This window comes from Tachypleus tridentatus, unplaced genomic scaffold, assembly GCF_004210375.1.
Source record: "Tachypleus tridentatus isolate NWPU-2018 unplaced genomic scaffold, ASM421037v1 Hic_cluster_1, whole genome shotgun sequence".
NCBI lineage: Eukaryota > Metazoa > Arthropoda > Merostomata > Xiphosura > Limulidae > Tachypleus > Tachypleus tridentatus.
Window position 1 is genome coordinate 28,176,763 of NW_027467777.1, and position 27,849 is coordinate 28,204,611.

Consider the following 27,849-nt stretch of genomic DNA (forward strand, 5'->3'; position numbering starts at 1 on the left):
TATTAATAGTTAAAACTGTTCACTTAGTCAACTGGCTTAAATTAGAAAGGACATAGAGTTCTTTGTAAAGATCCAAATAAAGATATCCAAGTTCATTCTAAGATATACTTTAACATTAGTAATTTCTCTATGCTTCAGTGAAGTCATAACTCAAACTCTTTAAGATTGCCATTTCAACATGTAAAAATAAAAATATCATTTTCATAAGCTTATGACAGAATTAACAATACCAAATCTGTTATTAAGTAATTATTTTATGTCAAATCATATTATGGTGTAGTTGGCAAAGTAACTTAAAAGGTAAATAATTATAATATATTGATTTCGTTTTTTGTGGTAGTTTGCAGTAATTAAACATAAAGACTTCATTTGATTTTGCAAAATTTTTTCACTACTGTATTCCTGTTATTGTACCTGCTTTAATCGAAGTATATTTATCTTTTAAATTAATTTGAGACAATCAGTAACAAAGTTTAAATTTGTGCACTATGTACAGATAAAGTAAAATGCTTGTAATTGTCATAGATTTATTGCAAGTGAATAATACATAAATATGTTTAAATTTCTTTTTATTGAGCAATTTATTTATTTTTTGTAGCTGCTAGGAAATTCTCAGAAAGAGTATGACAAGTGTGTAGCACATTACAGTGTGAAGAACCAACTTCGTTACCGTGGAAATCTGAGTAGGTACCTAGTATACATGAATGGATTATAAAAGTTTAAAATTTAGGAGGATATGGAATACAGTTGAGTCTATTTGGGGTTGCACAGGGCCCATAGGTGAGACAGTAAACCTGAGTTATCATGCTTCGTGCCAAAAACTAAAAGAAATTACACTGTGCTTTGTGGCTGTAGGTATATTATAAGAGTGATGGTCAGTCTTGACAAGAGTGGTCCAAAAATTGGCAGTGGATGGTGTTGATTAGTTGCCTTCCTTGTATTTGGTCATTTAAAAGCGAGGCATGATTACCTCTAGCACTGGGCAAGGAACTTGATTAAATAATTACCTATGAATATTGACAGCATCAATTAGTAACTTATAAATAATATATTAATCAGAAGGAAAGTGATGAGCATCATGAAAATAATCAACTAATTAGACGGTGGAAACTGGAGGATGTACAGGTGCAAGTGATCATTTCTCCATTAGGTTTGATGTTTTGCTGTATGTGGATATAAGGACGTTATTATGTTTTCTTTACATACTTTGAAGGGATGCGACAAGAATTATCTGTTGTGAATTGGACAGCTGAGCTATTTGGAGACACAGATCAGGTGTGGAAGGTTTTTAAATATAAATGTTTATGTAAAGTAAATATATTCCTTATTGGAAGAGAGGGGGAGCTGTAAGACCTTTTGACATTTTTTGAAAAGGTTACTGTGTATGTAAATGAAGGTGAGAGTGTAGATTTGGTGTATCGGAACCCTCAGGAAGCATTTGACAAGATGCCACATTAAAGGCTTGTAAAAAGATCTATCTATGCAGGTGTGGATGATAAGTAGTTGGATAGAAGAGTGGCTGGATGAAAGAAAGCAAAGGATTGTTACAAATTGAATTCAGTTAAACTGGATCAATGTCACAAGTAAGGTACCTCAGGTCTCAGTCTTAAGTGGATTAATGTCACAAGTACGGTTACCTTAGGTCTCAGTCTTAAGTGGATTAATGTCACAAGTACGGTACCTCAGGTCTCAGTCTTAGATATACATCAATGATGCAGATGAAGGAAGATAAATAAATTAATTAATTTCACTGATGATATTAAGATGTTGTTGGATGTGAGCAGGATGTTACTGATTTACAAAAGGATTTAGTTGATTTAATAAAATATTGGGCAAATAAATGACAAATATGTTTTAATTATAACAAGTTCATGATATTAATTATGTAGGTTATCATATTTAGTGTGTGCTATATTAATGTATGTAGGTTATCATATTGAGTGTGTGCTATCATATTAATGTATGTATTACATTAATATTACATTAGTATTACATTATTACATATTAGTATTACATTACTGTAATTAGGTTATCATATTAATGTATGTAGGTTATTATATTGGGTGTGTGCTCTCATATTTTGAATTATAAATCTAATTGTGATGGGAATAACCTTAACAGTTTTATGAAGGAGAGATATCTTATTGTAATAGTTGATCAGTTTCTAAAGCCATCCAATCAGTGTTGTTGTTGCTAGCAGTAGGACAAATAGGATTTTAGGTGTTATTTACAGAAATGTTGAATACCAGTCTAAAGAGGTTATACTTTTATTATACAGGCCACTGGTTAGGCCACATTTGGAATATTGTATTCATTCTTAGGCTCCTTATCTTAAGAGGGACATTGAATTCTTGGAAAGGATTAAGAGAAGGGTTATCAGAATGGTACGTAGGATGTAGGGGCTGTCATACAAGGAGAGGTTGAATTCTTTCAAACTGTTTTCTCTTGAAGAAGTGTTGGAGGGATTTGATTGAGGTGTTTTAGATTATAAAGGAAGTTAATACTGTTGATGTATCATCTTTTTTTATACTCAACAATGAGAATACTAGGACCAGAGGACACAAATATAAATTTTTGTCAGGGTACAAGTCATCTTCAGCCGAGACCATTTTATTTTTCTAACAGGGTGGTTGGCATCTGGAATGGGTTGCCTTCAGTTGTCATAGAGGTTATAAATGTATGTGAGTTTGAGAAAAAGTCTGTAAAGTGTATGGATGACTGGCTTAAAGTTTTTATTTTTGAAAGTATTTTAATTTAGTTTAGAGGATGAAACAGCCAAGATGGAACAATAGGTCCCATTTTGTCCAAAAATGTTATGTTTATGTTTGATGGCTAAATGAAAGTGTGCAAAGGGAAAAAGAATTGAGCTTGGATTTAAATCAGGTTTTGAAATGTGTGAATTTGATATAGAAGTTAGTGTTATAGAATCTAATATACATCAATAAACCAAGTTTTTTGAAAAGCACTGTCGAATGATAGACTTAAACAAGCATATAGTTGATGCTCTTTAATAATATTTCTTGTTACACTAAACAGTTCGACATGTCAAGAGGAATGAAAAAGGCTACTATGAAGAGCTTCTCCGTTACAGTCGGGAACATCTGATGCTGTACCCTTACCATTTATCAGACTTCATTGTAACGGGCATGAGAATCACTGCTTTTCAATACTACATAGCAACGATGCAGGTAAAACTGATGTACTCTGAGTAATAGATCGTGTGCTGTTTGAGTAATAGATTGTGTAATGTTTGAGTAATAGATAATGTGAACAACAATTAGAACCTACCATTAAAAAGATCGTCTACTGTTTGTGTAATAGATAATGTGAACAATTAGAACCTACCATTAAAAAGATCGTGCAGTGTTTGAGTAATAGATAATGTGAACAGCAATTAGAACCTACCATTAAAAAGATCGTGTACTGTTTGAGTAATAGATAATGTGAACAGCAATTAGAACCTACCATTAAAAAAAATCGTGTACTGTTTGAGCAATAGATAATGTGAACAACAATTAGAACCTACCATTAAAAAGATCGTGCAGTGTTTGAGTAATAGATAATGTGAACAGCAATTAGAACCTACCATTAAAAAGATCGTCTACTGTTTGTGTAATAGATAATGTGAACAGCAATTAGAACCTACCATTAAAAAAATCGTGTACTGTTTGAGCAATAGATAATGTGAACAACAATTAGAACCTACCATTAAAAAGATCGTGCAGTGTTTGAGTAATAGATAATGTGAACAGCAATTAGAACCTACCATTAAAAAGATCGTCTACTGTTTGTGTAATAGATAATGTGAACAACAATTAGAACCTACCATTAAAAAGATCGTGCAGTGTTTGAGTAATAGATAATGTGAACAGCAATTAGAACCTACCATTAAAAAGATCGTCTACTGTTTGTGTAATAGATAATGTGAACAACAATTAGAACCTACCATTAAAAAGATCGTCTGCTGTTTGTGTAATAGATATTGTGAACAACAATTAGAACCTACCATTAAAAAGATCGTGCAGTGTTTGAGTAATAGATAATGTGAACAGCAATTAGAACCTACCATTAAAAAGATCGTCTACTGTTTGTGTAATAGATAATGTGAACAACAATTAGAACCTACCATTAAAAAGATCATCTGCTGTTTGTGTAATAGATAATGTGAACAACAATTAGAACCTACCATTAAAAAGATCGTCTACTGTTTGTGTAATAGATAATGTGAACAACAATTAGAACCTACCATTAAAAAGATCGTCTGCTGTTTGTGTAATAGATAATGTGAACAACAATTAGAACCTACCATTAAAAAGATCGTCTACTGTTTGTGTAATATATAATGTGAACAACAATTAGAACCTACCATTAAAAAGATCGTCTACTGTTTGTGTAATAGATAATGTGAACAACAATTAGAACCAACCATTAAAAAGATCGTCTACTGTTTGAGTAATAGATAATGTGAACAACAATTAGAACCTTCCATTAAAAAGATCGTCTACTGTTTGTGTAATATATAATGTGAACAACAATTAGAACCTACCATTAAAAAGATCGTGTAGTGTTTTATTGTTTTTTACCATTTTGAGTTATGATTTGTAGTCACTGTTACCTGATCCATTCATGGGATTGGATTCTTGAAATTGTAATTTTGCCATATTTTTAAGCAAAAAATTCAGACCTCTGTTTGGGTGTTTTGTAAAAAACACTTATCACTCTGAAGGATAATGCACTTATAGTTTACACAACATTTATCAAAACCAGTTTTCTAAATATGTCTTCATCAACTATTTTTATAACAAGAATAGCTTATTGGATAATAATTGTACCACTACAACACATTGTAGTTGATAATAGTTTATTGTATCCTACTATTTTACTGGCTTTCATTACAGAAATGAGTAATAACGCTTTTTCTGTTGCTCAGGGCTGCCAACAAGGTCTTTGCTCAACATGAAGAGTTCATTAGGTTGTTGCATTATAACATACAGCATTGTGGTTGAAATGCAACTTAACCAGTAATGAGAGTGAGACATAAAGTGTGATGAGACATAATACAAGAGTAATAATCAAACTACTACATCTGTCATCCTCTTGTCACATTACTTCATCATCATCATCACTAGATGTAGAACTATCATCCTCTTGTCTCATTACTTCATCATCATCACTTGATGTAGAACTGTCATTCTCTTGTCTTATTACTTCATCATCATCATCATCACTAGATGTAGAACTATCATCCTCTTGTCTCATTACTTCATCATCATCACTAGATGTAGAACTATCATCCTCTTGTCTCATTACTTTATCATCATCATCACTAGATGTAGAACTATCATCTTCTTGTCTCATTACTTCATCATCATCATCACTAGATGTAGAACTATCATCCTCTTGTCTCATTACTTCATCATCATCATTAGATGTAGAACTATCATCCTCTTGTCTCATTACTTCATCATCATCATCACTAGATGTAGAACTATCATCCTCTTGTCTCATTACTTCATCATCATCATCACTACATGTAGAACTATCATCCTCTTGTCTTATTACTTGATCATCATCATCACTACATGTAGAACTATCATCCTCTTGTCTCATTACTTCATCATCATCACTAGATGTAGAACTATCATCCTCTTGTCTCATTACTTCATCATCACTAGATGTAGAACTATCATCCTCTTGTCTCATTATTTCATCATCACATATTTTAACATCACTTTATACACTGTCTTCTAAGCTATCTGTACATCAAACATACTTACATAGTAATTAGGGTTACAACTCACCACTCCAGTGATAGTAGCAGGTTAGCATCCAGTTATTGTACATTCTGTTTAGTCATCTTATTGGTAACAGAAGGGAACCATGTATCATCATTAGGTGGGACGACAACAAATACATTCTAACACATTTTACTTCCATACATCAGATGCAGTAATTCTAATTTATAATGGGAAACATCTGCATCAGTTGCAGTGTCATGGGGTTGGAGCATGGGAAAATATACATCCCAGCCACATTAAAAGTGTTAAATAGCTTGGATTTCAATTAAGAAGAGAACAAATTTTGTTTCAACAATTTTTTTCTTAATGCTCCAATAAGAAATGAAAGTTTAATTAAAACATCTTTTAACGTTAATTCCATCACAGTTATATTTTTGTTGTTGTTAGGACTTGATGGAACAAGAGAAAAGCTATGATTCACTTCCCAACTTCACAGCTGCAGACTGTAAGTATCAAACAAACACAAACTGTTAGTTTAGAAGCTAATCACCATCTTTACCTGTCTTTTATACATTAGATACATTTACAGTTCCTGTTATAGATGTTGGTGTGTCTTTTATTTTATTGGTTTTCAAATGATAGAAAATGTCACCAGATTTTCCACCATTATCAATAAAGTGTTTAGACAGTGAATTTTGGACTTAAGCTTTCTGATATAAAACTGCATGTTAGAAATGTAGACCATCAGAGAAGGTTGTAAATTTGATATAACACTACAAGATTAGGGTGTGCACCTTGACACCCACGTGTTAACTTTTCAGTCAACAACTTAAGTTTAAATTGGTTCAAAGTCTATTGCTTCAGAATAATATTTTGGGTATTAAATTGGACATTTCTTCATGTAGGAAACAGTTAAAATTTAATAAAAAACAATTCTGGTTTTATATTTCTGTAGGTCTGCGACTCTTGGGTATAGGAAGAAACCAATATATCGAACTAATGAATCAATGTCGGTCCTCTAAGGTAAATCTCACTTGTGTCATCTCACCAAAATGCTGTTGTTAGCTATTTAAAAACATGACTTAACTTCATATAAAATATCTTGGGGGAATGAATAACTTTAGTGATTCCAGTTGATATGATCTTTTTGTTTTAATTTTAAAATGGATGTATACATGATCTCATGGCAACCATAATTCATGTAAGATTTATTATGATCACTCGATCAGGTTTTAAATTTATGACATTTTTGTGGAAGAAACTACTGTTATGGTCATATGATCAGGTTTTATGTTTATGACACTTCTGTTAAAGAACCTTCTATTATAGTCATATGATCAGGTTTTATGTTCATGACACTTCTGTAAGAGAACCTACTATTATGTCATATGATCAGGTTTTACATTAATTCAAAAATTAATCCTAAGAAAGGAATATAACCACCTGGTGTTTGTTTTTTAATTAAAATATTAAACCTATGAAAGGAATGCGATCACGTGGTGTTTGTTTTTTAATTCAAAAATCTAAGTGGTTTATATTTTCTTAGAAATTTTTTGGTGTACGGAGGAAGTCAGTGAGAGAATTGCTACCATTAAAACCAGTTGAAGAAGTCCCCATTGAACCCTGGTGGACTGTTCACGTTGGCTTTGTTACAGAAGACGACATCAAGGTAAAAGTTAAAACACTGATGATGACACAGAAACTTAAACTTTATAACATAAGATTGAATTTTGTGGAAATTCAGTTGATATCAAGGGATCAAAATGTATTGAAATATTAGTTACATTATAACTAGTGCTTTTAAAATAATGTACTTTAACTGGTGATTATTTCACATGATATAAAGAATAATTTCAAGGTAGGTTTCACACGTAAATAACGTCTACCATATGGCTTGTGTTTTATATATATATAGAGAGAGAGAGACGTTTTCATACCGTAGATGTTTCAGTATTATTTTTCTGATCTCGCTTGTGTTTGTGTGAAATAACTTAACTAAAAGTGGCCTTTTATTCTTTAAATGCATGAAAGTTTGTGGATTTGTAAACTACTATGTTTGTTATGTGAATACATGTTGTGTTAACAAGTACAACTGTTTTATATTTACTAGATGGTGACTGCCTCTGAAAAAATGATTGTTGATAAATTAATTGACAATGGTGTTCAGTTAGCTGGAAGTTTAAATGAAAAGGATGTTCGAGGTTAGTTTAACACTTTTATAATTACATGTCATTTTCAGCTACCTTTATAAGTTATTCATGTTATTTATTTATAAGATACTGACACAGCAGTGTAAGCACAGATACTGTCATGTTTTGATGACTAACACAGCAGTGTAAGCACAGATACTGTCATGTTTTGATGACTAACACAGCAGTGTAAGCACTGATTCTGTCATGTTTTGATGACTAACACAGCAGTGTAAGCACTGATACTGTCACATTCTGGTGACTAACACAGCAGTGTAAGCACTGATTCTGTCATGTTTTGATGACTAACACAGCAGTGTAAGCACTGATAGTGTCGCATTATGGTGACTAACACAACAGTGTAAGCACTGATACTGTCACATTCTGGTGACTAACACAGCAGTGTAAGCACTGATACTGTCAGTACTGCTGACTAACACTCACTATAAGCACTGATAGTGTCATGTCTTGATGACTAACACAACATTGTAAGTACTGATACTTTTGTTTAAATGTATTAATATCTACCAGACCATGTTCTGTTCTATAGATCTAGATGAATCTTATACCAGCCCCTCTGTCTTTTATAAGTATATTCAGTTTTTAATTTGTGATTTACAATATTTGGTTTTACTATTTTATATTTTTAACAGTTGAATTTCTTCCTTTTAGAATGTATAATTTGTATTCTTGGTTTCAATTTAGCTCTTTACCTCAAAGGATTGATTTACCTTGATGTACCTATCGAAGATGAAGATCACATAACAGGTAGGTTTTATAGTTATTTTGTGTAAATAGTTTTTAAATAAAATCATGTTTATTTGTGTTCAGTATACTTATAAAACAAAATTAAGTGTTGACATGTAGTAGATTTAATAACTTGTGTAACAAAATTTTTACTTTTTCTTGTTTCTGGGCAAAGAAAGTGTTATTTCCCAATTGCTTATGCCTAAAATAAATGGAAAAGACCTATTTTTGTCTTCAAACGTTTCTTTTGTGACTTGGGTAATGAAATTTTCAAATTTACCCATTTTCCAGAACATTCAAGGTAGATTCAGTACTGAATAGCTGAGAGAGAATTTTCTCTTGAGCTTACAAGACCTTTCAACAACTTTCTAGAATGTTCTAGAACTTACAAGAATTTTCAAGAACTTTCCACAGTAATATATATATACAGGGAGCTCACCACTCACCGTTTCACTTTAGTTTTGGTTTTATCAGAGATGGCTTCAAGGAGCTGCAAGAATTTTCCAGACATATTCTGCTATGTATGTGGCTAATTTTTCAAGACAAAAGCAAAAAAAAGGTACTCTGTGACAGCATCTGCTAAGATGTGTGAAGTCTACAAGGCATATTTCAGCATGCCTGTCGGGGATCAAGATGAACCTTGGGCACCTCATTTTACCTGTGAGCACTGAAAAAAAAACCTAGGAGGTAAGATGGACAATTTTTGCTTGCTTGAATAGTAAGATTTTATATTATACAAATTTTAGACCTTTTAAAATTTAAATATTTTTTGGTGCACCTCAAAGAGGAATACAACAGTCTCAAGACCTTGCTAGAAGTACGATGAGTATGGCTGCAAGATTATTGGAGACTTTAAAAGTGGCATTCCTGAAGGGTGTCCAAGGAGGCTTTACCAAGTTTCCCTGTTATCTTTGCCTTTGGGACAGCAGGGACACAGCAGCACACTACAAGAGGAAGCACTGGCCACAACGGACCGAGTTCTCTGTAGGGAGGCACAATGTCAAGTGTGAGCCACTAGTGGACCTCCAGAAGGTGTTATTTCCACCATTGCACATAAAATTGGGTTTTATGAAACAATTTGTCACAGCTCTTGATAAGGAGTCTGCAGCCTTCAAGCACCTTTGAGACTTCTTCCTTGAGCAGTCTGAGGCAAAGGTCAAAGCTGGTGTATTCGTTGGACCACAAATAAAGAAGATCCTAGAGTGCACAGGATTCCCCAAGAAGCTCAGTAGGAAGGAAAAAAAATAGCTTGGGGCACCTTTGTCACAGTGATTTGGGGCTCCGTGGGCAATCACAAGATCGAAAATTATGGGGAACTGGTTGAAGCTCTGGTGAAGAACTACGGCAAAATGGGCTGCAAGATGTTCCTGAAAGTCCATATCCTTGACACCCATCTTGATAAATTCAAGAAGAACATGGGAGCATACTCAGAGGAGCAAGGCGAGCACTTCCACCAAGTATACTGGACTTTGAATGCCGTTACCAAGGAGCGTATAAAGAAAACATGATGGGAGACTATATTTGGGGGCTGATACGTGAAAGTGATTTATATTACAGTCGCAAATCTCGAAAAACTACTCACTTCTAAACATTTTTGTATAACTTTAGTATAAATACATGTAAATCTTGATTCTTATGTTGTTTTATTCAGACATTATGTAAATGAAAATGTACAAATTTGCCCGGTTTTACATAGAAAATAGGTTAATTTCTAAATTTCATTATCCAGGTCAAAAAAGCAAAGTTTGAAGGGAATAATGGCCATTTTCTGTACTTTTACAACATAAGCAATTAAAAAATAACACATACTATCCAGGAACAAAATTTGTGTTACATAGTGTTATTGGTTAATATATTTATATGGACAAGAAATGTAATGTCTTATTGTGAAAATAATTGGATTGATTCTGAAGAAATAAGCTAACAACACTTTTAAATTGTGGACTATTTTGTTATATGTATTTATTTCTAACAGTTCCACCATTGGAAGGGTTTGTAATGAACAGAGTAATGGGAGATTATTTTGAGACGTTGTTGTACAAGATATTTGTTTCCATAGACGAACACACATCTGTTGCTGAGGTATGTTTACATTGTTGGTAACCACTAAATGGTATTTATATTGATCTGTTCTGTTGTTGGTAACCACTATATGTCATTTATGTTGATCTGTTCTGTTGTTGGTAACCACTGTATGTTATTTTTGTTAATCTGTTCTGTTGTTGGTAACCACTATATGTCATTTATGTTGATCTGTTCTGTTGTAGGTAACCACTGTATGTTATTTATGTTAATCTGTTCTGTTGTTGGTAACCACTATATGTCATTTATGTTGATCTGTTCTGTTGTTGGTAACCACTGTATGTCATTTATGTTGATTTGTTCTGTTGTTGGTAACCACTGTATGTTATTTATGTTGATTTGTTCTGTTGTTGTTAACCACTGTATGTTATTTATGTTGATTTGTTCTGTTGTTGGTAACCACCATATGTCATTTATGTTGATCTGTTCTGTTGTTGGTAACCACTATATTATTTATATTGATCTGTTCTGTTGTTGGTAACCACTGTATGTTATTTATGTTGATCTGTTCTGTTGTATAGGTGTTTTAAATACAAAATTCTGACATAACTCTTACCAAGTTCCATTGAATGATTTTTCAGTCAGTATCAGCTGTTCGACTCTCTGAACTAAATTAAAACACTTGAAAAGAAATGAAAAAAAAAGTTTATAACCTGCATTTATGTTTTTATTTTAAATATTAAATGAACATAAAATAACTTTAATGTTAACGTTACCATTAAATGATGTATGTCTTTTGTTGTTTACAGTTAGCTACTGTTCTACAGATTGATTTACAACAAGTTAAGGTTAGTAATATCTAATATATATATATAAACAAGTTAATGTTAGTAATTTCTCTATATATAAACAAGCTAAGGTTAGTAACATATCTCTGTATATAAAAAGTTAAGGCTAGTAATATGTAATATATATATATATATAAACAAGTTACGGTTAGTAATATCTGCATATAAACAAGTTAAGGTTAGTAATATATCTCTGTGCATAAACAAGTTAATATTAATAATATATTTATATAGATGGGTGTATTTCTTATTAAGTTGGTGTTTGTAAAGACTGGTTTTATTTGTTATTTAGTCTCTACTTATTGTAATTTTGGGTAACATTAGATATAACAAAGATAGTTCATTTGTTATTTAGTCTCTACTTTTTGTAATTTTGGGTAACGTTAGATATAACAAAGATAATTTAGCAGAGTTATATGAGAACTGTGCATGCATAATGTTCTAGGACTTAGATTGTTTATGTAATTTATCATTAAATACTTTTATTTAATTTTTTATGAAGAAAGTGAACGATAACAAGAAAATACCTCTTACCTATAAAATCTTTTTGAACTATAAACAGTTTTTAGACATTAAAAATCAGTCATTACTGTGAACAGCAGGAAGTTTTGGCTCTTCTGTAGTTTGGGTTCGTAAGCCTTATTTATAATGGTCTGTAAGGTGTCGCCTTAGTTTGGGTTCGTAAGCCTTATTTATAATGGTCTGTAAGGTGTCATTGTCCTCGTCTAGGCTGGTTCCTATGAAGTTACTCGTCTCTACTTGAATATAGTATTCTAGCATGTCTGTTTCGGTAAATAATAATAATTTAAATGTCTGTTTACCAGAATGCAGTTTCCATGTATTGTCGACTAGGATTTGCTCGTAAGAAAACTCAGGAGTCTGACCCAAACGTTTATCATTTGTCATGGAAGAACAATGACTCAGCTAAACCTCAAAGGTGAATATACCATTATTTATTTCTCACTTTCAAGGTACTAACTGTTATAGTTGGGACCAGTTGTGTTTTTTTTTATATGTTTCTACATACAAAGCTGCTCATGTCCTCAAAACTTTATTTGTCATCTGGCTAATTAATTCATCCTTTCATTGTATCCTAACAATCATAATTACTTGGTAGTTGGATTGTATTTAGTTAATTTGTGAAGACTAGTTTTATTCTAATATGCATGTTTTATAAATACTGATAAAGAAGTGGTTATTATAAACAACGTTAGTGACATGGAGTCAGTTACTGCTATACAGTTCTTGTAGTATCATTTTGTATAACTGTTGTTTTATTCTAATGTACAATGTGCAGATATGCTCTCTTCCTGTCATTGTTGCCTTTTCATTTTATTCTGTTCAATGTGTAGCTGTTCTATGTTCTTGTCATTGTTGTCTTCAGTGTGCAGCTATTCTGTCTTCTTTTTATTTTATTGTGTTGTTCAATGTGCAGCTGTTCTGTCTTCTTGTCATTGTTGTCTTTTCATTTTATTCTGTTCTTCAATGTACAGCTGTTCTGTGTTCTTTTCATTTCCTTGTGTCTCTAATGTGCAGGTGTTCTATTTTCCTTTCAGTTGAATGTATTACTAATCAGATTGGTAAGAGAACTTAGAAAGGTATGTGTCTATATAGATAAGTTGTTTTAAGTTATGATTTATAGTATTCTACAAATAAACTGTTAGTTACTTCAAACATTTTGGTTCCAAACACTATATGAAGTAAAACACAATTCTAATTAGCATTTTGTGAATGTTTTTTAATGTCTTCATGTTACTATTAGCAGAACAAGAAGTGAGGAGATAGAAGATTTTATGACAGCATTCGACACCGACGTTGAAAAGGAAGATAGTGTTATTGATATTCTACAGGTGGCTTCTGATACTAACAGTTATGATGAACAAGGTTAAACTTCCTGCTTTTTATCTCAATGTATTTTTAAGATACTATATTTCAGTTATAATGTTAGAATTAGTTAACTAAGTTAGTATTTTCTGTCACTCAAGTTGAACCCCCCTTAGTGTGGATTCTTGTACGTGGTGAGGGGACCTCACAGGGAAGGTTCTGTTCTGTCTGGTTACCTTCTCTGGGATCTAAACATCCACCCACATGTTTGCCGTGCGTGGCAACCCGTGAAGGGGAGGAGAGGATCCTGGTGGTTGAGGGGTCCAACCCTAACACTCCACTTTGGCCTTGAGTTCCTGTAGACGGGCAGCCTTTGGGTGGTCCCCCTTGGGTAAATCAGCTGGTCCACTTGGGCGAGAGTCAACCAAGTACCAGTGTTGGAAATTCTCAATGGGTGTTGTGGGCATTGTGTCTGATGCTGATGTTTGGGTATAGTGCTCACAAAACCCTGGCGTTGCTGCATTGTCATTGCATGATTGCATGACATTGTATTGCATCCCGTTGTAGGGCTCCATGGTGGGTGGGGTCAGTGGGTCCTGAAATTTTTCTTTTTTCCTATGGATCCTCCTTCAAAAAATTTAAATAAAATAGTGAAAAAACAGTCAACAGGTAAGCGACCACATCTTGAAGACTCTGAGCAGCAATCTTCAACATTTGTAACACACATACCTCATTTTCTTGTATTACATTCTCTTTCAGAAAAACCTTTAGGGTAATTGTCCCCCTTTTTTATTCAGAAGGGACTAGAGGGTCTTGCTGGCTCTCCAAAGTCAGTAAAGAAGCTTCGATCTGGAGACATATTAGTTGAAACATCCACAACCCACCACAGTGAACTCCTCTTGAATTCAATGGCAGTTGGGGATAAACCTATTGAGGTTACCCCTCATGCTACCTTGAATTCATCACGAGGAGTTATTGTTGAGAGGGATTTGAAGAATGTCCCCGAGTCAGAGATTCTCGCTGGTCTCTCCACTGAAGGAGTTTCTGCAGTGAGGCGTATCTCCACTCGCAAAGATGGAGTTACACTGCCAACAAATACCCTCATTTTGACAGTTACATCACCACGTGCACCTGCCACCATCAAGGCAGGTTATCTAATTTGCAGGGTACAGCCATACATTCCAAACCCTCTCTGATGTTTCCAATGTCAGAGGTTTGGCCACTCAAAGACATCATGTCGTGGTTCCCTGACATGTGCTCGTTGTGGTAGCAAGGACCACGATGCCTATGAATGTGACATGGACCCACATTGCATCAACTGCAATGGTTCTCACCCTTCCTACTTTCATTTTTGCTCAAAATGGTTGGAGGAAAAAGAGGTGCAGTGTTTGAAAACGACCCATAACATTAGTTATCCTGAGGCTTGGAAATTGCTGCCCGCCACTCCATCTCGGACATATGCTGCTGCACTTCATTCCAGAACTACAGTGGGAGTGCAGACAGATCTCTCTGTGCCTCCAAGAGAATCGTTTTCAAAACAAATGAAAAGCCTTTTGACCTCCATGGTTAAAAAGGTTGATGAATCGACTTCCACACCCGTCTCTGTTCCTCCCATACATTCCAACAAACCTCAAGATCCACATCTTTCAGTTTCAAATGTAGGCATTTCTTCTGATACATCTTTTTCTCCCACCCCAAGAAGCAAAACAATCATTTGTTTGCATCCTCAGTCACTGGAATCCCCTTCCAATAACAAAGGCCTGCCCAATCGACCCAGGGCAGGATTCATGGAGGTTGATAGACCTCCTCCGACTGAGGACAGTAAGAAAAAAAGACGTGGTCGTAAACAGAAGGGTTCTCCAGCCACTTCACCTACCCATTCTTAAAAATGGCCACCTTGATACAATGGAACTGTCGAGGTTTACGTTCTAATCTGGATGATATCAAAACACTGATTGTTTCCTACCATCCTGTATGTCTTTCCTTACAAGAAACATTTCTAAAACCTGCTGATACAGTCACCATTTGGCAGTTTTCTCTGTACAGAAATGACAGGCTGTGTGATGGACGAGTACATGGAGGGGTGGCACTAGTGGTTGATCAGCATGTGCTCACCCTGTCTTTGTCACTCAACACACCCTTGGAGGCCGTAGCCATCCATGTTTCTTTGGGTCATATCATCACTGTTTGTTCTCTTTACCTGTCCCCTGGAGAGACATATGATCAATCAGACCTTGATGCTCTCGTTGAACAGTTGCTGACTCCCTTTCTACTCCTGGGGGGACTTTAATGGACATCATCCCCTCTGGGGAAGTGCTGCTATTGATGGGAGGGGTCAATCTGTAGAGCGTATGCTCTCTTATCACAATCTTTCTCTTTTCAATATTCCACTTATTTTCATGCACCTAGTCAGTCCTTTATTGCTATTGATCTCTCAGTTTGCTCCCCTTCATTATTCTCCCATTTTTCATGGAGGGTTGACAATTATCCACTAGGCAGTGATCATTTTCCTATACTTTTGAGAGAGACTGGCTGTGGTCGATGCCACCCTACCTGCATGCCCTGGTGGAAGTTGGATCAGGCAGACTGGTCCACTTTCACTTCTCTCGCAGAACTTGATCCTGCCATCAGTAGACGACTGTGGCAGCAGTAACTGGCTGTATTATACAAGCAGCTGTTCAGTGTATTCCTGAAACCTCAACACGTTTTCCACAATATCCTCGTCCATGGTGGAATCCTGCTTGCCACTTAGCACGGAAGGCTCAAAAACGAGCCTGGGATACTTTTCGTAGATATCCCACACTTTCGAACCTTGTCGCTTTCCAACGGGCCTGTGCACATGCTAGGTGGGTAAGACATCAAAGCCAGAAGGAATCATGGATTAAGTTCTAGCTTAATCTAGAACTAGCATATCTTCTACCACCAGTTTCAAGGTCATATGGGACAGGATTCGAAAGGTCAGTGGACACTACAATTCTGTACCCCTTTCGATCTTACTCTCTGATGGTCAGGAGGTGGTTGATGTCCAGAGCATCGCTGATACTCTAGGTGAAAGCTTTTTCCAGGTATCTAGCACCTCTGCTTGTTCCTCCACCTTCTTGGCCATCAAGAATCGGGCAGAGCGTTCACCTCTTTCCTTTCCGAATGGACTGTCTCTTTGACTATAATTGTCCCTTTACACTGGTGGAACTGAAAATGGTCCTTCATTGGTCTAGCAGTACATCTGTTGGACCTGATGATGTACACTATGACATGCTGCACCATCTATCTCCTGCTTCTCTTGATGTTTTTCTGATTGTCTTTAACCAGATCTGGCAGGAGAATGTTTTTCCTGATGCCTGGTGCCAGGCTATTATTTTACCTTTCTCTAAACCAGGGAAAGATCCCAAGATTCCTTCAAACTACCGTCCAATTGCTTGACGAGCTGTCTCTGTACGACCTTAAAAAGGATGGTTAATGCTCGTCTTGTTTGGTTCCTCGAATCAAACAACCTCCTCTCGCCCACCCAGTGTGGGTTACGACGACAGCACTCCACCACAGACCACCTAATTCGACTTGAAACATCAATCAGAGAAGTCTTTCTCAAACGCCAACATCTTGTTTCAATATTCTTTGACATTGAGAAGGCTTATGACACAACATGGAGGTATGGCGTTTTGCGAGACCTCCATACATATGGGTTACGTGGCCATTTACCCATGTTTATTAAAATTTTTTAATGGACAGGAGATTCCAAGTTCGTGTGGGTTTGACACTTTCCCGTTCTTTTGTACAGGAACTTGGAGTCCCTCAGGGCTGTGTTTTGAGTGTCACACTTTTCAGTGTAAAGATAAATGCCATCACTGAACAACTCCCTCTCACTATTGCGAATGGGCTGCATGTCGATGACTTTCACATCTCGTGTTAGTCGTCGAACATGAGATATATTGAGCGGTAACTACGAACTGCCCTCAATCGTGTACTGAAGTGGACTATAGCAAACGGCTTTAATTTCTCTCTCTCTAAAACCGTTTGCATGCACTTTTGCTGCCAACGTGGTATTCACCCTGATCCTGAACTTCATATTGGTGAAGTTTTGCTGCCAGTGGTCCCTCAGACCAAGTTCTTGAGGCTTATCTTTGACCGTAAGCTGACCTTAATACCACAATTAAAGCAGCTACGGGTCAAATGCACTAAAGCACTGAATATCCTCCGTGTCCTCTCTACTACCAGTTGGGGAGCAGATCGATGTTCTATGTTAAAGGTATATCGTGCCCTTATTCAATCAAAACTCGACTATGGATCAATGGTCTATGGCTCTGCCAGACCCTCTCCAGTTCAAAGCTTATACGTTGAATCTCTTGAACCTTCTCTGCACCTTCGCCGTTTGCAATTATCTTTACTATATTCTTTGAAACTTCGCTCCTTACCAAAGCATCCCACCTGGGGATGTGTTTTCCTTCCTCAGTGGGCCGTACGTTTTCAGAACAGACGATCTGTCATTGCTCCGTTTGGCCTTCGCATCCAGGTGCAATTGGATGACTTGGGTCTGTCCTTGGATAACATTTCAGATTCCACAGGTCAACCCATCCCACCATGGCTTATTACAGCCCCCAAATGTGACCTTTCTTTCAGTCATCTGAAACGGGCAGATACTCCAGATTGGAAGTACCGTCATTTATTTAATGAAGATTTTTCGAACAATCATTTCGTTCCCATTTATACAGATGGTTTCAAATCAGGTAATTCAGTGGGCTCTGCTATGGTTAGCTGCAGTTCGGTGGTTGCGTGCAGAATCCCCTCTACAGCTTCTGTGTTCACTGCTGAACTGTATGGCATATCTCTTGCCCTGGATCATATTGAAGCTGAGCAGTACTCCAACTGCACTATTTATACTGACTCGCTTAGTTCTCTACTGGCCCTGGAATCGCTACACGTTGGCTCACACCCTGTTCTCGCTGATATTCAAAACCGACTGGCCGTTTCTCATTAACTGCTACTTCTATCCAGTTTTTCTGGATACCAGGCCATGTTGGTATTCACGGGAACGAGCTTGCAGACACAGCAGCTAAATCTATCTGCTCCTGCACTATCACCACTGTGCCTATTCCATACATGGACTATGGTCTTGTATTCAAGGCTCGGCTCCGTGCCAGCTGGCAGTCCACTTGGAGTGAGCAATGTGACAACAAGCTTTTTCAAATAAAACCCTATATTGGGCTTTGGCCCTCTAGCTTCCATAAGGTTTGTAAGAAGGAAGTTGTTCTAACTAGACCACACATTGGTCACAGTTTTTTCACTCATCGTTTTCTTTTATCTGGAACTGATGCACCAGTGTGTAGTTTGTGTAACACTCATATCAGTGTAAGCCACGTTTTACTTTCTTGCCATCGTTATGATTCTCAACGACGGCAATATTTTAAACATGTTTTTTCTCAGGGTTTATCTGTAACATTGGACAGTGTTATTGGTGATGGTGACACTGTCCACCTTGATAAAGTTTTTAGTTTTTTAATGGCCATTAATCTTTTTAATCTCATTTAAGTGTTTGATATTTATTCATTACACCTTTTTAATTGTGGTTCCCTTTTCACAGTTTCATTCCTTCTAGTTCAATTTGACATTGAAAAATGGCCAGAACATTAAATAACTCGACACCAGGACTGGAAAGTCCAACTTCAGGTGACTAACGCTGCTGTTTGAACTACCCGTTAGTCGTCCTGGCGAGGTGTTATTCCAATTTTGCTGCATGTCTTTTAAACTTTTATTACTTTACCCTTTGGTATTTGCCATAATGACACATAACCCAGAACCAGGACTGGAAAGACCAACTTCAGGTGACTGATGGTGGTTCTGGTACTTGCCTGTTAGTCTTCCTGGCAGGTTATGATCATTACCATTCTGCTACAGGAAGTCCTTTACAACTTTATAGATTGAATGTCAACATCGGTTTTATGCAATTTTCTGTTTTTAATTGCTGTTTTGTTTTTACCTTCGTTTACTTTTACAAATTTTACTACATTTACTTTACTTTTACCTTTTTACTGGACATTTGGCTAATCATTATTACGATTTTGCTATATGTCTTTTAAACCTTCTATTATTTCACATTTTGATAATGGCTGCTATGACACATAACCCGGAACCAGGACTGGAAATGCCAACTTCAGGTGACTGACGGTGGTTCTTGAACTTACCTGTTAGTCTTCCTGGTGGGTTATGATAATTACAGTTATGCTACAGTAAGTACCTTACAACTTCTTTTACTCTGCTTTCTCTCTTAACATTGTAAACTAGGTGTCAACATTGGTTTTATTCTTTTTCTGTTTTCAATAATGTTTTGTTTTACCTTCATTTCCTTTTCTGTATTTTACTACATTTAATTTACTTTTACCTTTTTACTGGACGTTTGGCGCAGATAGCCTAGCTGCTTTGTGCCATAAAACACTAAATCAATCAATCAGTCAACTCAAGTTGAAAATTCAACTTTGATATATAATGTTAAGGCAGACTAGCCTAGTGCTCTATAATCAGATACATATGATGTGCAATTTGATAAGGTTCCTGGTAAGTCGAGGCAGACTAGCCTAGTGCTCTATAATCAGATACATATGATGTGCAATTTGATAAGGTTCCTGGTAAGTCGAGGCAGACTAGCCTAGTGCTCTATAATCAGATATATATGATGTGCAATTTGATAAGATACCTGGTAAGTCGAGGCAGACTAGCCTAGTGCTCTATAATCAGATACATATGATGTGCAATTTGATAAGGTTCCTGGTAAGTCAAGGCAGACTAGCCTAGTGCTCTATAATCAGAAACATATGATGTGCAATTTGATAAGGTTCCTGGTAAGTTTCATGGTTGTAAGAAGGAGTCATCATTATGCTACTTTATATTGTTAGTTTATATTCTCTGTATTAGTGTTATTTAAGTGTTATCTGTTGTCATTAAAGCATTATATTTCATGGTTTATTTCCATATAGCTGTTCAAATAGATTTTGTTTACTTGCTTGTATTTAATTACAGATAGCACAATACAAACAAACAGTCTCTCTCGTGCTTCAGTATCCACCTTATTGTCTGCCACAACACATTCCAAACGGATTGGATTTCTTTATGATTCCACATTGACTGCTTTTCTTATGATGGGAAATTTGTCTGTTGTAAGTACTGTAAAACATTTATAATGCGCTTTAACCATATTCTAGAAAATGTAAGAACAAGTTACCAGATATGTGGTATTGTGTAGAAACTGATAAAAGGAAACCAGAAACTTAGATTTTGATAATATTTTAATGTTCTGCCTTGTAAAACTAAAATAATTAATTACAGCATACTACTCAATCACTGTGTTCTATTTAGTACAATACACACCACTTTAACAGTGTTCTATTTAGTTCAGCATACTACTCAATCACTGTGTTCTATTCAGTACAATACACACCACTTTAACAGTGTTCTATTTAGTTCAGCATACTACTCAATCACTGTGTTCTATTCAGTACAATACACACCACTTTAACAGTGTTCTATTTAGTTCGGCATACTACTCAATCACTGTGTTCTATTTAGTACAACACACACCACTTTAACAGTGTTCTATTTAGTTCAGCATACTACTCAATCACTGTGTTCTATTCAGTACAATACACACCACTTTAACAGTGTTCTATTTAGTTCGGCATACTACTCAATCACTGTGTTCTATTTAGTACAACACACACCACTTTAACAGTGTTCTATTTAGTTCGGCATACTACTCAATCACTGTGTTCTATTTAGTACAACACACACCACTTTAACAGTGTTCTATTTAGTTCGGCATACTACTCAATCACTGTGTTCTATTTAGTACAGTACACACCACTTTAACAGTGTTCTGTTTAGTTCAGCATTCTACTGAATCACTGTGTTCTATTTAGTACAGTACACACCACTTTAACAGTGTTCTATTTAGTTCAGCATACTACTCAATCACTGTGTTTTATTTAGTACAACACACACCACTTTAACAGTGTTCTATTTAGTTCAGCATGCTACTCCATCACTGTGTTCTATTTAGTACAGTACACACCACTTTAACAGTGTTCTATTTAGTTCAGCATACTACTCAATCACTGTGTTTTATTTAGTACAATACACACACCACTTTAACAGTGTTCTATTTAGTTCAGCATACTACTCAATCACTGTGTTCTATTTAGTACAGTACACACCACTTTAACAGTGTTCTGTTTAGTTCAGCATTCTACTCAATCACTGTGTTCTATTCAGTACAATACACACCACTTTAACAGTGTTCTATTTAGTTCAGCATACTACTGAATCACTGTGTTTTATTTAGTACAATACACACCACTTTAACAGTGTTCTATTTAGTTCAGCATACTACTCGATCACTGTGTTCTATTTAGTACAATACACACCACTTTAACAGTGTTCTATTTAGTTCAGCATACTACTCAATCACTGTGTTTTATTTAGTACAATACACACCACTTTAACAGTGTTCTATTTAGTTCAGCATACTACTGAATCACTGTGTTTTATTTAGTACAATACACACCACTTTAACAGTGTTCTATTTAGTTCATCATACTACTCAATCACTGTGTTCTATTTAGTACAGTACACACCACTTTAACAGTGTTCTGTTTAGTTCAGCATTCTACTGAATCACTGTGTTTTATTTAGTACAGTACACACCACTTTAACAGTGTTCTATTTAGTTCAGCATACTACTCAATCACTGTGTTTTATTTAGTACAGTACACACCACTTTAACAGTGTTCTGTTTAGTTCAGCATTCTACTCAATCACTGTGTTTTATTTAGTACAATACACACACCACTTTAACAGTGTTCTATTTAGTTCAGCATACTACTCAATCACTGTGTTCTATTTAGTACAGTACACACCACTTTAACAGTGTTCTGTTTAGTTCAGCATTCTACTCAATCACTGTGTTCTATTCAGTACAATACACACCACTTTAACAGTGTTCTATTTAGTTCAGCATACTACTGAATCACTGTGTTTTATTTAGTACAATACACACCACTTTAACAGTGTTCTATTTAGTTCAGCATACTACTGAATCACTGTGTTTTATTTAGTACAATACACAACACTTTAACAGTGTTCTATTTAGTTCAGCATACTACTCAATCACTGTGTTCTATTTAGTACAATACACACCACTTTAACAGTGTTCTATTTAGTTCAGCATACTACTCAATCACTGTGTTCTATTTAGTACAACACACACCACTTTAACAGTGTTCTATTTAGTTCAGCATACTACTCCATCACTGTGTTCTATTCAGTACAATACACACCACTTTAACAGTGTTCTATTTAGTTCAGCATACTACTCAATCACTGTGTTTTATTTAGTACAATACACACCACTTTAACAGTGTTCTATTTAGTTCAGCATACTACTCAATCACTGTGTTCTATTCAGTACAATACACACCACTTTAACAGTGTTCTATTTAGTTCAGCATACTACTCAATCACTGTGTTCTATTCAGTACAATACACACCACTTTAACAGTGTTCTATTTAGTTCAGCATACTACTCCATCACTGTGTTCTATTCAGTACAATACACACCACTTTAACAGTGTTCTATTTAGTTCAGCATACTACTCAATCACTGTGTTTTATTTAGTACAATACACACCACTTTAACAGTGTTCTATTTAGTTCAGCATACTACTCAATCACTGTGTTCTATTCAGTACAATACACACCACTTTAACAGTGTTCTATTTAGTTCAGCATACTACTCAATCACTGTGTTCTATTCAGTACAGTACACACCACTTTAACAGTGTTCTATTTAGTTCAGCATACTACTCAATCACTGTGTTCTATTTAGTACAACACACACCACTTTAACAGTGTTCTATTTAGTTCAGCATACTACTCAATCACTGTGTTCTATTTTGTACAATACACACCACTTTAACAGTGTTCTATTTAGTTCAGCATACTACTCAATCACTGTGTTTTATTTAGTACAATACACACCACTTTAACACTGTGTTCCATTTTTCAGTACACAGTCAGTATTTTATTTAGTGTAATACACACCAATGTAGCACTGTGTTCCATTTAGTTCAGTGCACAAAATGCATTCACTGTGTTCTAGTTAGAGTAATACACACCACTTTAACACTGTTTCATACAGTTCAGTGCACATTACACTGTCACTGTTCTGTAAGTGCAATACACGAGAACACTGTGTTCCATTTTATGCTCTTATTAGCACTGACTTGTTTAATTTAATTAGTTTTTAAATATAAAAGACTTTTTGAAATATATAGAAAGCTGTGATTACTATACATAGCTGTTTGTACCCCAGCATACCTGGTTAGTGTTAATTTGTTTTGTGTTCTAGGGTTTGAAGAGTCATGCCGTGACCATGTTTGAGGTTGGGAAACTTGCAGATGAATCTCTAGATAGTTTTATTTCTGAGCTAGAAAAGGTGAGTTGATTATTAAATAGTTCACTTGAAGCAGTAACTGTTTATGTACCATAACCACTACTGATCGTTTAGACTACGTAAGCCCTTGTTCTCCATCCAGATGTTTAGTATGTGCAGCTTAAGGGTCGTTTAAGGTGACACTAATGTTTTAGTAAAATATTATTTACTTTGTAAAACATTCACACTTCTGTTTAACCATTAGTACCCTTTCTTATCTAATAATTTAGACATCATAACTATGATCCTCTTGTAAAACATGCTACTATTTGTACAAGAGTGGTAGTAACTCTTTAAATAGGATCTCTTTGGTATGGCTACATAGTAAGAATTAGAATCATAATGTGACTGTAGACTTTGGTATGGCTACATAGTAAGAATTAGAATCATAATGTGACTGTAGACTTTGGTATGGCTACATAGCAAGAATTAGAATCATAATGTGACTGTAGACTTTGGTATGGCTACATGGCAAGAATAAGAATCATAATGTGACTGTAGACTTTGGTATGGCTGCATAGCAAGAATTAGAATCATAATGTGACTGTAGACTTTGGTATGGCTACATGGCAAGAATTAGAATCATAATGTGACTGTAGACTTTGGTATGGCTACATGGCAAGAATAAGAATCATAATGTGACTGTAGACTTTGGTATGGCTACATAGCAAGAATTAGAATCATAATGTGACTGTAGACTTTGGTATGGCTACATAGCAAGAATTAGAATCATAATGTGACTGTAGACTTTGGTATGGCTACATGGCAAGAATTAGAATCATAATGTGACTGTAGACTTTGGTATGGCTACATAGTAAGAATTAGAATCATAATGTGACTGTAGACTTTGGTATGGCTACATAGCAAGAATTAGAATCATAATGTGACTGTAGACTTTGGTATGGCTACATAGCAAGAATTAGAATCATAATGTGACTGTAGACTTTGGTACGGCTACATAGCAAGAATTAGAATCATAATGTGACTGTAGACTTTGGTACGGCTACATAGCAAGAATTAGAATCATAATGTGACTGTAGACTTTGGTATGGCTACATGGCAAGAATAAGAATCATAATGTGACTGTAGACTTTGGTACGGCTACATAGAAAGAATTAGAATCATAATGTGACTGTAAACTTTGGTATGGCTACATAGCAAGAATTAGAATCATAATGTGACTGTAGACTTTGGTACGGCTACATAGAAAGAATTAGAATCATAATGTGACTGTAGACTTTGGTACGGCTACATAGAAAGAATTAGAATCATAATGTGACTGTAAACTTTGGTATGGCTACATAGCAAGAATTAGAATCATAATGTGACTGTAAACTTTGGTATGGCTACATAGCAAGAATTAGAATCATAATGTGACTGTAGACTTTGGTATGGCTACATAGCAAGAATTAGAATCATAATGTGACTGTAGACTTTGGTATGGCTACATGGCAAGAATAAGAATCATAATGTGACTGTAGACTTTGGTATGGCTGCATAGCAAGAATTAGAATCATAATGTGACTGTAGACTTTGGTATGGCTACATGGCAAGAATTAGAATCATAATGTGACTGTAGACTTTGGTATGGCTACATGGCAAGAATTAGAATCATAATGTGACTGTAGACTTTGGTATGGCTACATGGCAAGAATTAGAATCATAATGTGACTGTAGACTTTGGTATGGCTACATGGCAAGAATTAGAATCATAATGTGACTGTAGACTTTGGTATGGCTACATGGCAAGAATTAGAATCATAATGTGACTGTAGACTTTGGTATGGCTACATGGCAAGAATAAGAATCATAATGTGACTGTAGACTTTGGTATGGCTACATAGCAAGAATTAGAATCATAATGTGACTGTAGACTTTGGTACGGCTACATAGCAAGAATTAGAATCATAATGTGACTGTAGACTTTGGTATGGCTACATAGTAAGAATTAGAATCATAATGTGACTGTAGACTTTGGTATGGCTACATAGAAAGAATTAGAATCATAATGTGACTGTAAACTTTGGTATGGCTACATAGCAAGAATTAGAATCATAATGTGACTGTAAACTTTGGTATGGCTACATAGCAAGAATTAGAATCATAATGTGACTGTAAACTTTGGTATGGCTACATAGCAAGAATTAGAATCATAATGTGACTGTAAACTTTGGTATGGCTACATAGCAAGGATTAGAATCATAATGTGACTGTAGACTTTGGTATGGCTACATAGCAAGAATTAGAATCATAATGTGACTGTAGACTTTGGTATGGCTACATAGCAAGAATTAGAATCATGATGGTAGATTTCACAAATTATTTTCCTTCTCAGGTTGCTGATGTGGGTGAAGGGGAGGCTCGGAGGTATTTTGACCATGCTCTTACATTACGTAACACAATTTTATTCCTTCGCTATAACCAAGGACTGGCATGTTCAGCAGGTGGCGAACATGACGACATTATAAGTAACTTAAGTGGAAGTACAAGTGGCCTTGGCTTAGATCTTATCCGGTGTGAAAGCCTACAAACCCTGGATGTGGAGACGTGTGGTCGCTTACTGAACAAGAATTATGCGTGAGGAATATAATAATTCATTCAGCGTATCTACGTATTAATATAATAATTCATTCAGCGTATCTACGTATTAATATAATAATTCATTCAGCGTATCTACGTATTAATATAATAATTCATTCAGCGTATCTACGTATTAATATAATAATTCATTCAGCGTATCTACGTATTAATATAATAATTCATTCAGCGTATCTACTTATTAATATAATAATTCATTCAGCGTATCTACTTATTAATATAATAATTCATTCAGCGTATCTACGTACTAATATAACAATTCATTCAGCGTATCTACGTACTAATATAACAATTCATTCAGCGTATCTAGGTATTAATATAATAATTCATTCACCGTATCTACGTATTAATATAATAATTCATTCACCGTATCTACGTATTAATATAATAATTCATTCAGCGTATCTGCATTATTAATATAATAATTCATTCACTGTATCTACGTATTAATATAATAATTCATTCACTGTATCTACGTATTAATATAATAATTCATTCACTGTATCTACGTATTAATATAATAATTCATCCACGGTATCTACGTATTAATATAATAATTCATCCACGGTATCTACGTATTAATATAATAATTCATTCAGCGTATCTACGTATTAATATAATAATTCATTCAGCGTATCTACGTATTAATATAATAATTCATCCACTGTATCTACGTATTAATATAATAATTCATCCACGGTATCTACGTATTAATATAATAATTCATTCAGCGTATCTACGTATTAATATAATAATTCATTCAGCGTATCTACGTATTAATATAATTCATCCACTGTATCTACGTATTAATATAATTCATCCACTGTATCTACGTATTAATATAATAATTCATTCAGGGTATCTACGTATTAATATAATAATTCATTCAGGGTATCTACGTATTAATATAATAATTCATTCAGGGTATCTACGTAGTAATATAATAATTCATTCACTGTATCTACGTATTAATATGATAATTCATTCAGGGTATCTAGGTATTAATATAATAATTCATCCAGGGTATCTAGGTATTAATATAATAATTCATCCAGGGTATCTATGTATTAATATAATAATTCATCCAGGGTATCTATGTATTAATATAATAATTCATCCAGGGTATCTACGTATTAATATAATAATTCATCCAGGGTATCTACGTATTAATATAATAATTCATCCAGGGTATCTACGTATTAATATAATAATTCATTCAGTGTATCTACATATAAATATGTACACTAAAATGAGAGAACTTTTATCACTCAATTCTTCCCTTAAAGTTAGGACTTCTTTTCAAGAAAGATTAGGAGTAGATTTAAGTATGTGTTTGGTAAAAAGAGCTAAAACAGAAATTGTTCTTAATCAACATTTTAAACACAACTAATAACAACAATAAACAGTGT

General features: G+C 34.9%; 1 protein-coding gene across 2 annotated transcripts in view; it reads left to right on the forward strand.

Annotated features, from left to right (window-relative positions):
* The window catches only part of LOC143242065 (protein FAM91A1), a 39,790-nt gene that overhangs the window by 344 nt on the left and 11,597 nt on the right, over positions 1-27,849 (forward strand). Inside the window, exons 2-15 of one of the 2 annotated variants that reach the window (XM_076485424.1) lie at positions 599-683; positions 3,037-3,188; positions 6,186-6,243; positions 6,694-6,761; positions 7,285-7,407; positions 7,849-7,939; positions 8,633-8,695; positions 10,650-10,756; positions 11,506-11,544; positions 12,369-12,481; positions 13,307-13,428; positions 20,377-20,513; positions 23,759-23,845; positions 26,178-26,419. In XM_076485424.1, the coding sequence (XP_076341539.1) occupies positions 599-683; positions 3,037-3,188; positions 6,186-6,243; positions 6,694-6,761; positions 7,285-7,407; positions 7,849-7,939; positions 8,633-8,695; positions 10,650-10,756; positions 11,506-11,544; positions 12,369-12,481; positions 13,307-13,428; positions 20,377-20,513; positions 23,759-23,845; positions 26,178-26,419 (1,487 nt within the window). The remainder of the gene's footprint in view (positions 1-598; positions 684-3,036; positions 3,189-6,185; positions 6,244-6,693; positions 6,762-7,284; positions 7,408-7,848; positions 7,940-8,632; positions 8,696-10,649; positions 10,757-11,505; positions 11,545-12,368; positions 12,482-13,306; positions 13,429-20,376; positions 20,514-23,758; positions 23,846-26,177; positions 26,420-27,849) is intronic. The other variant, XM_076485425.1, reaches the window with a different exon arrangement.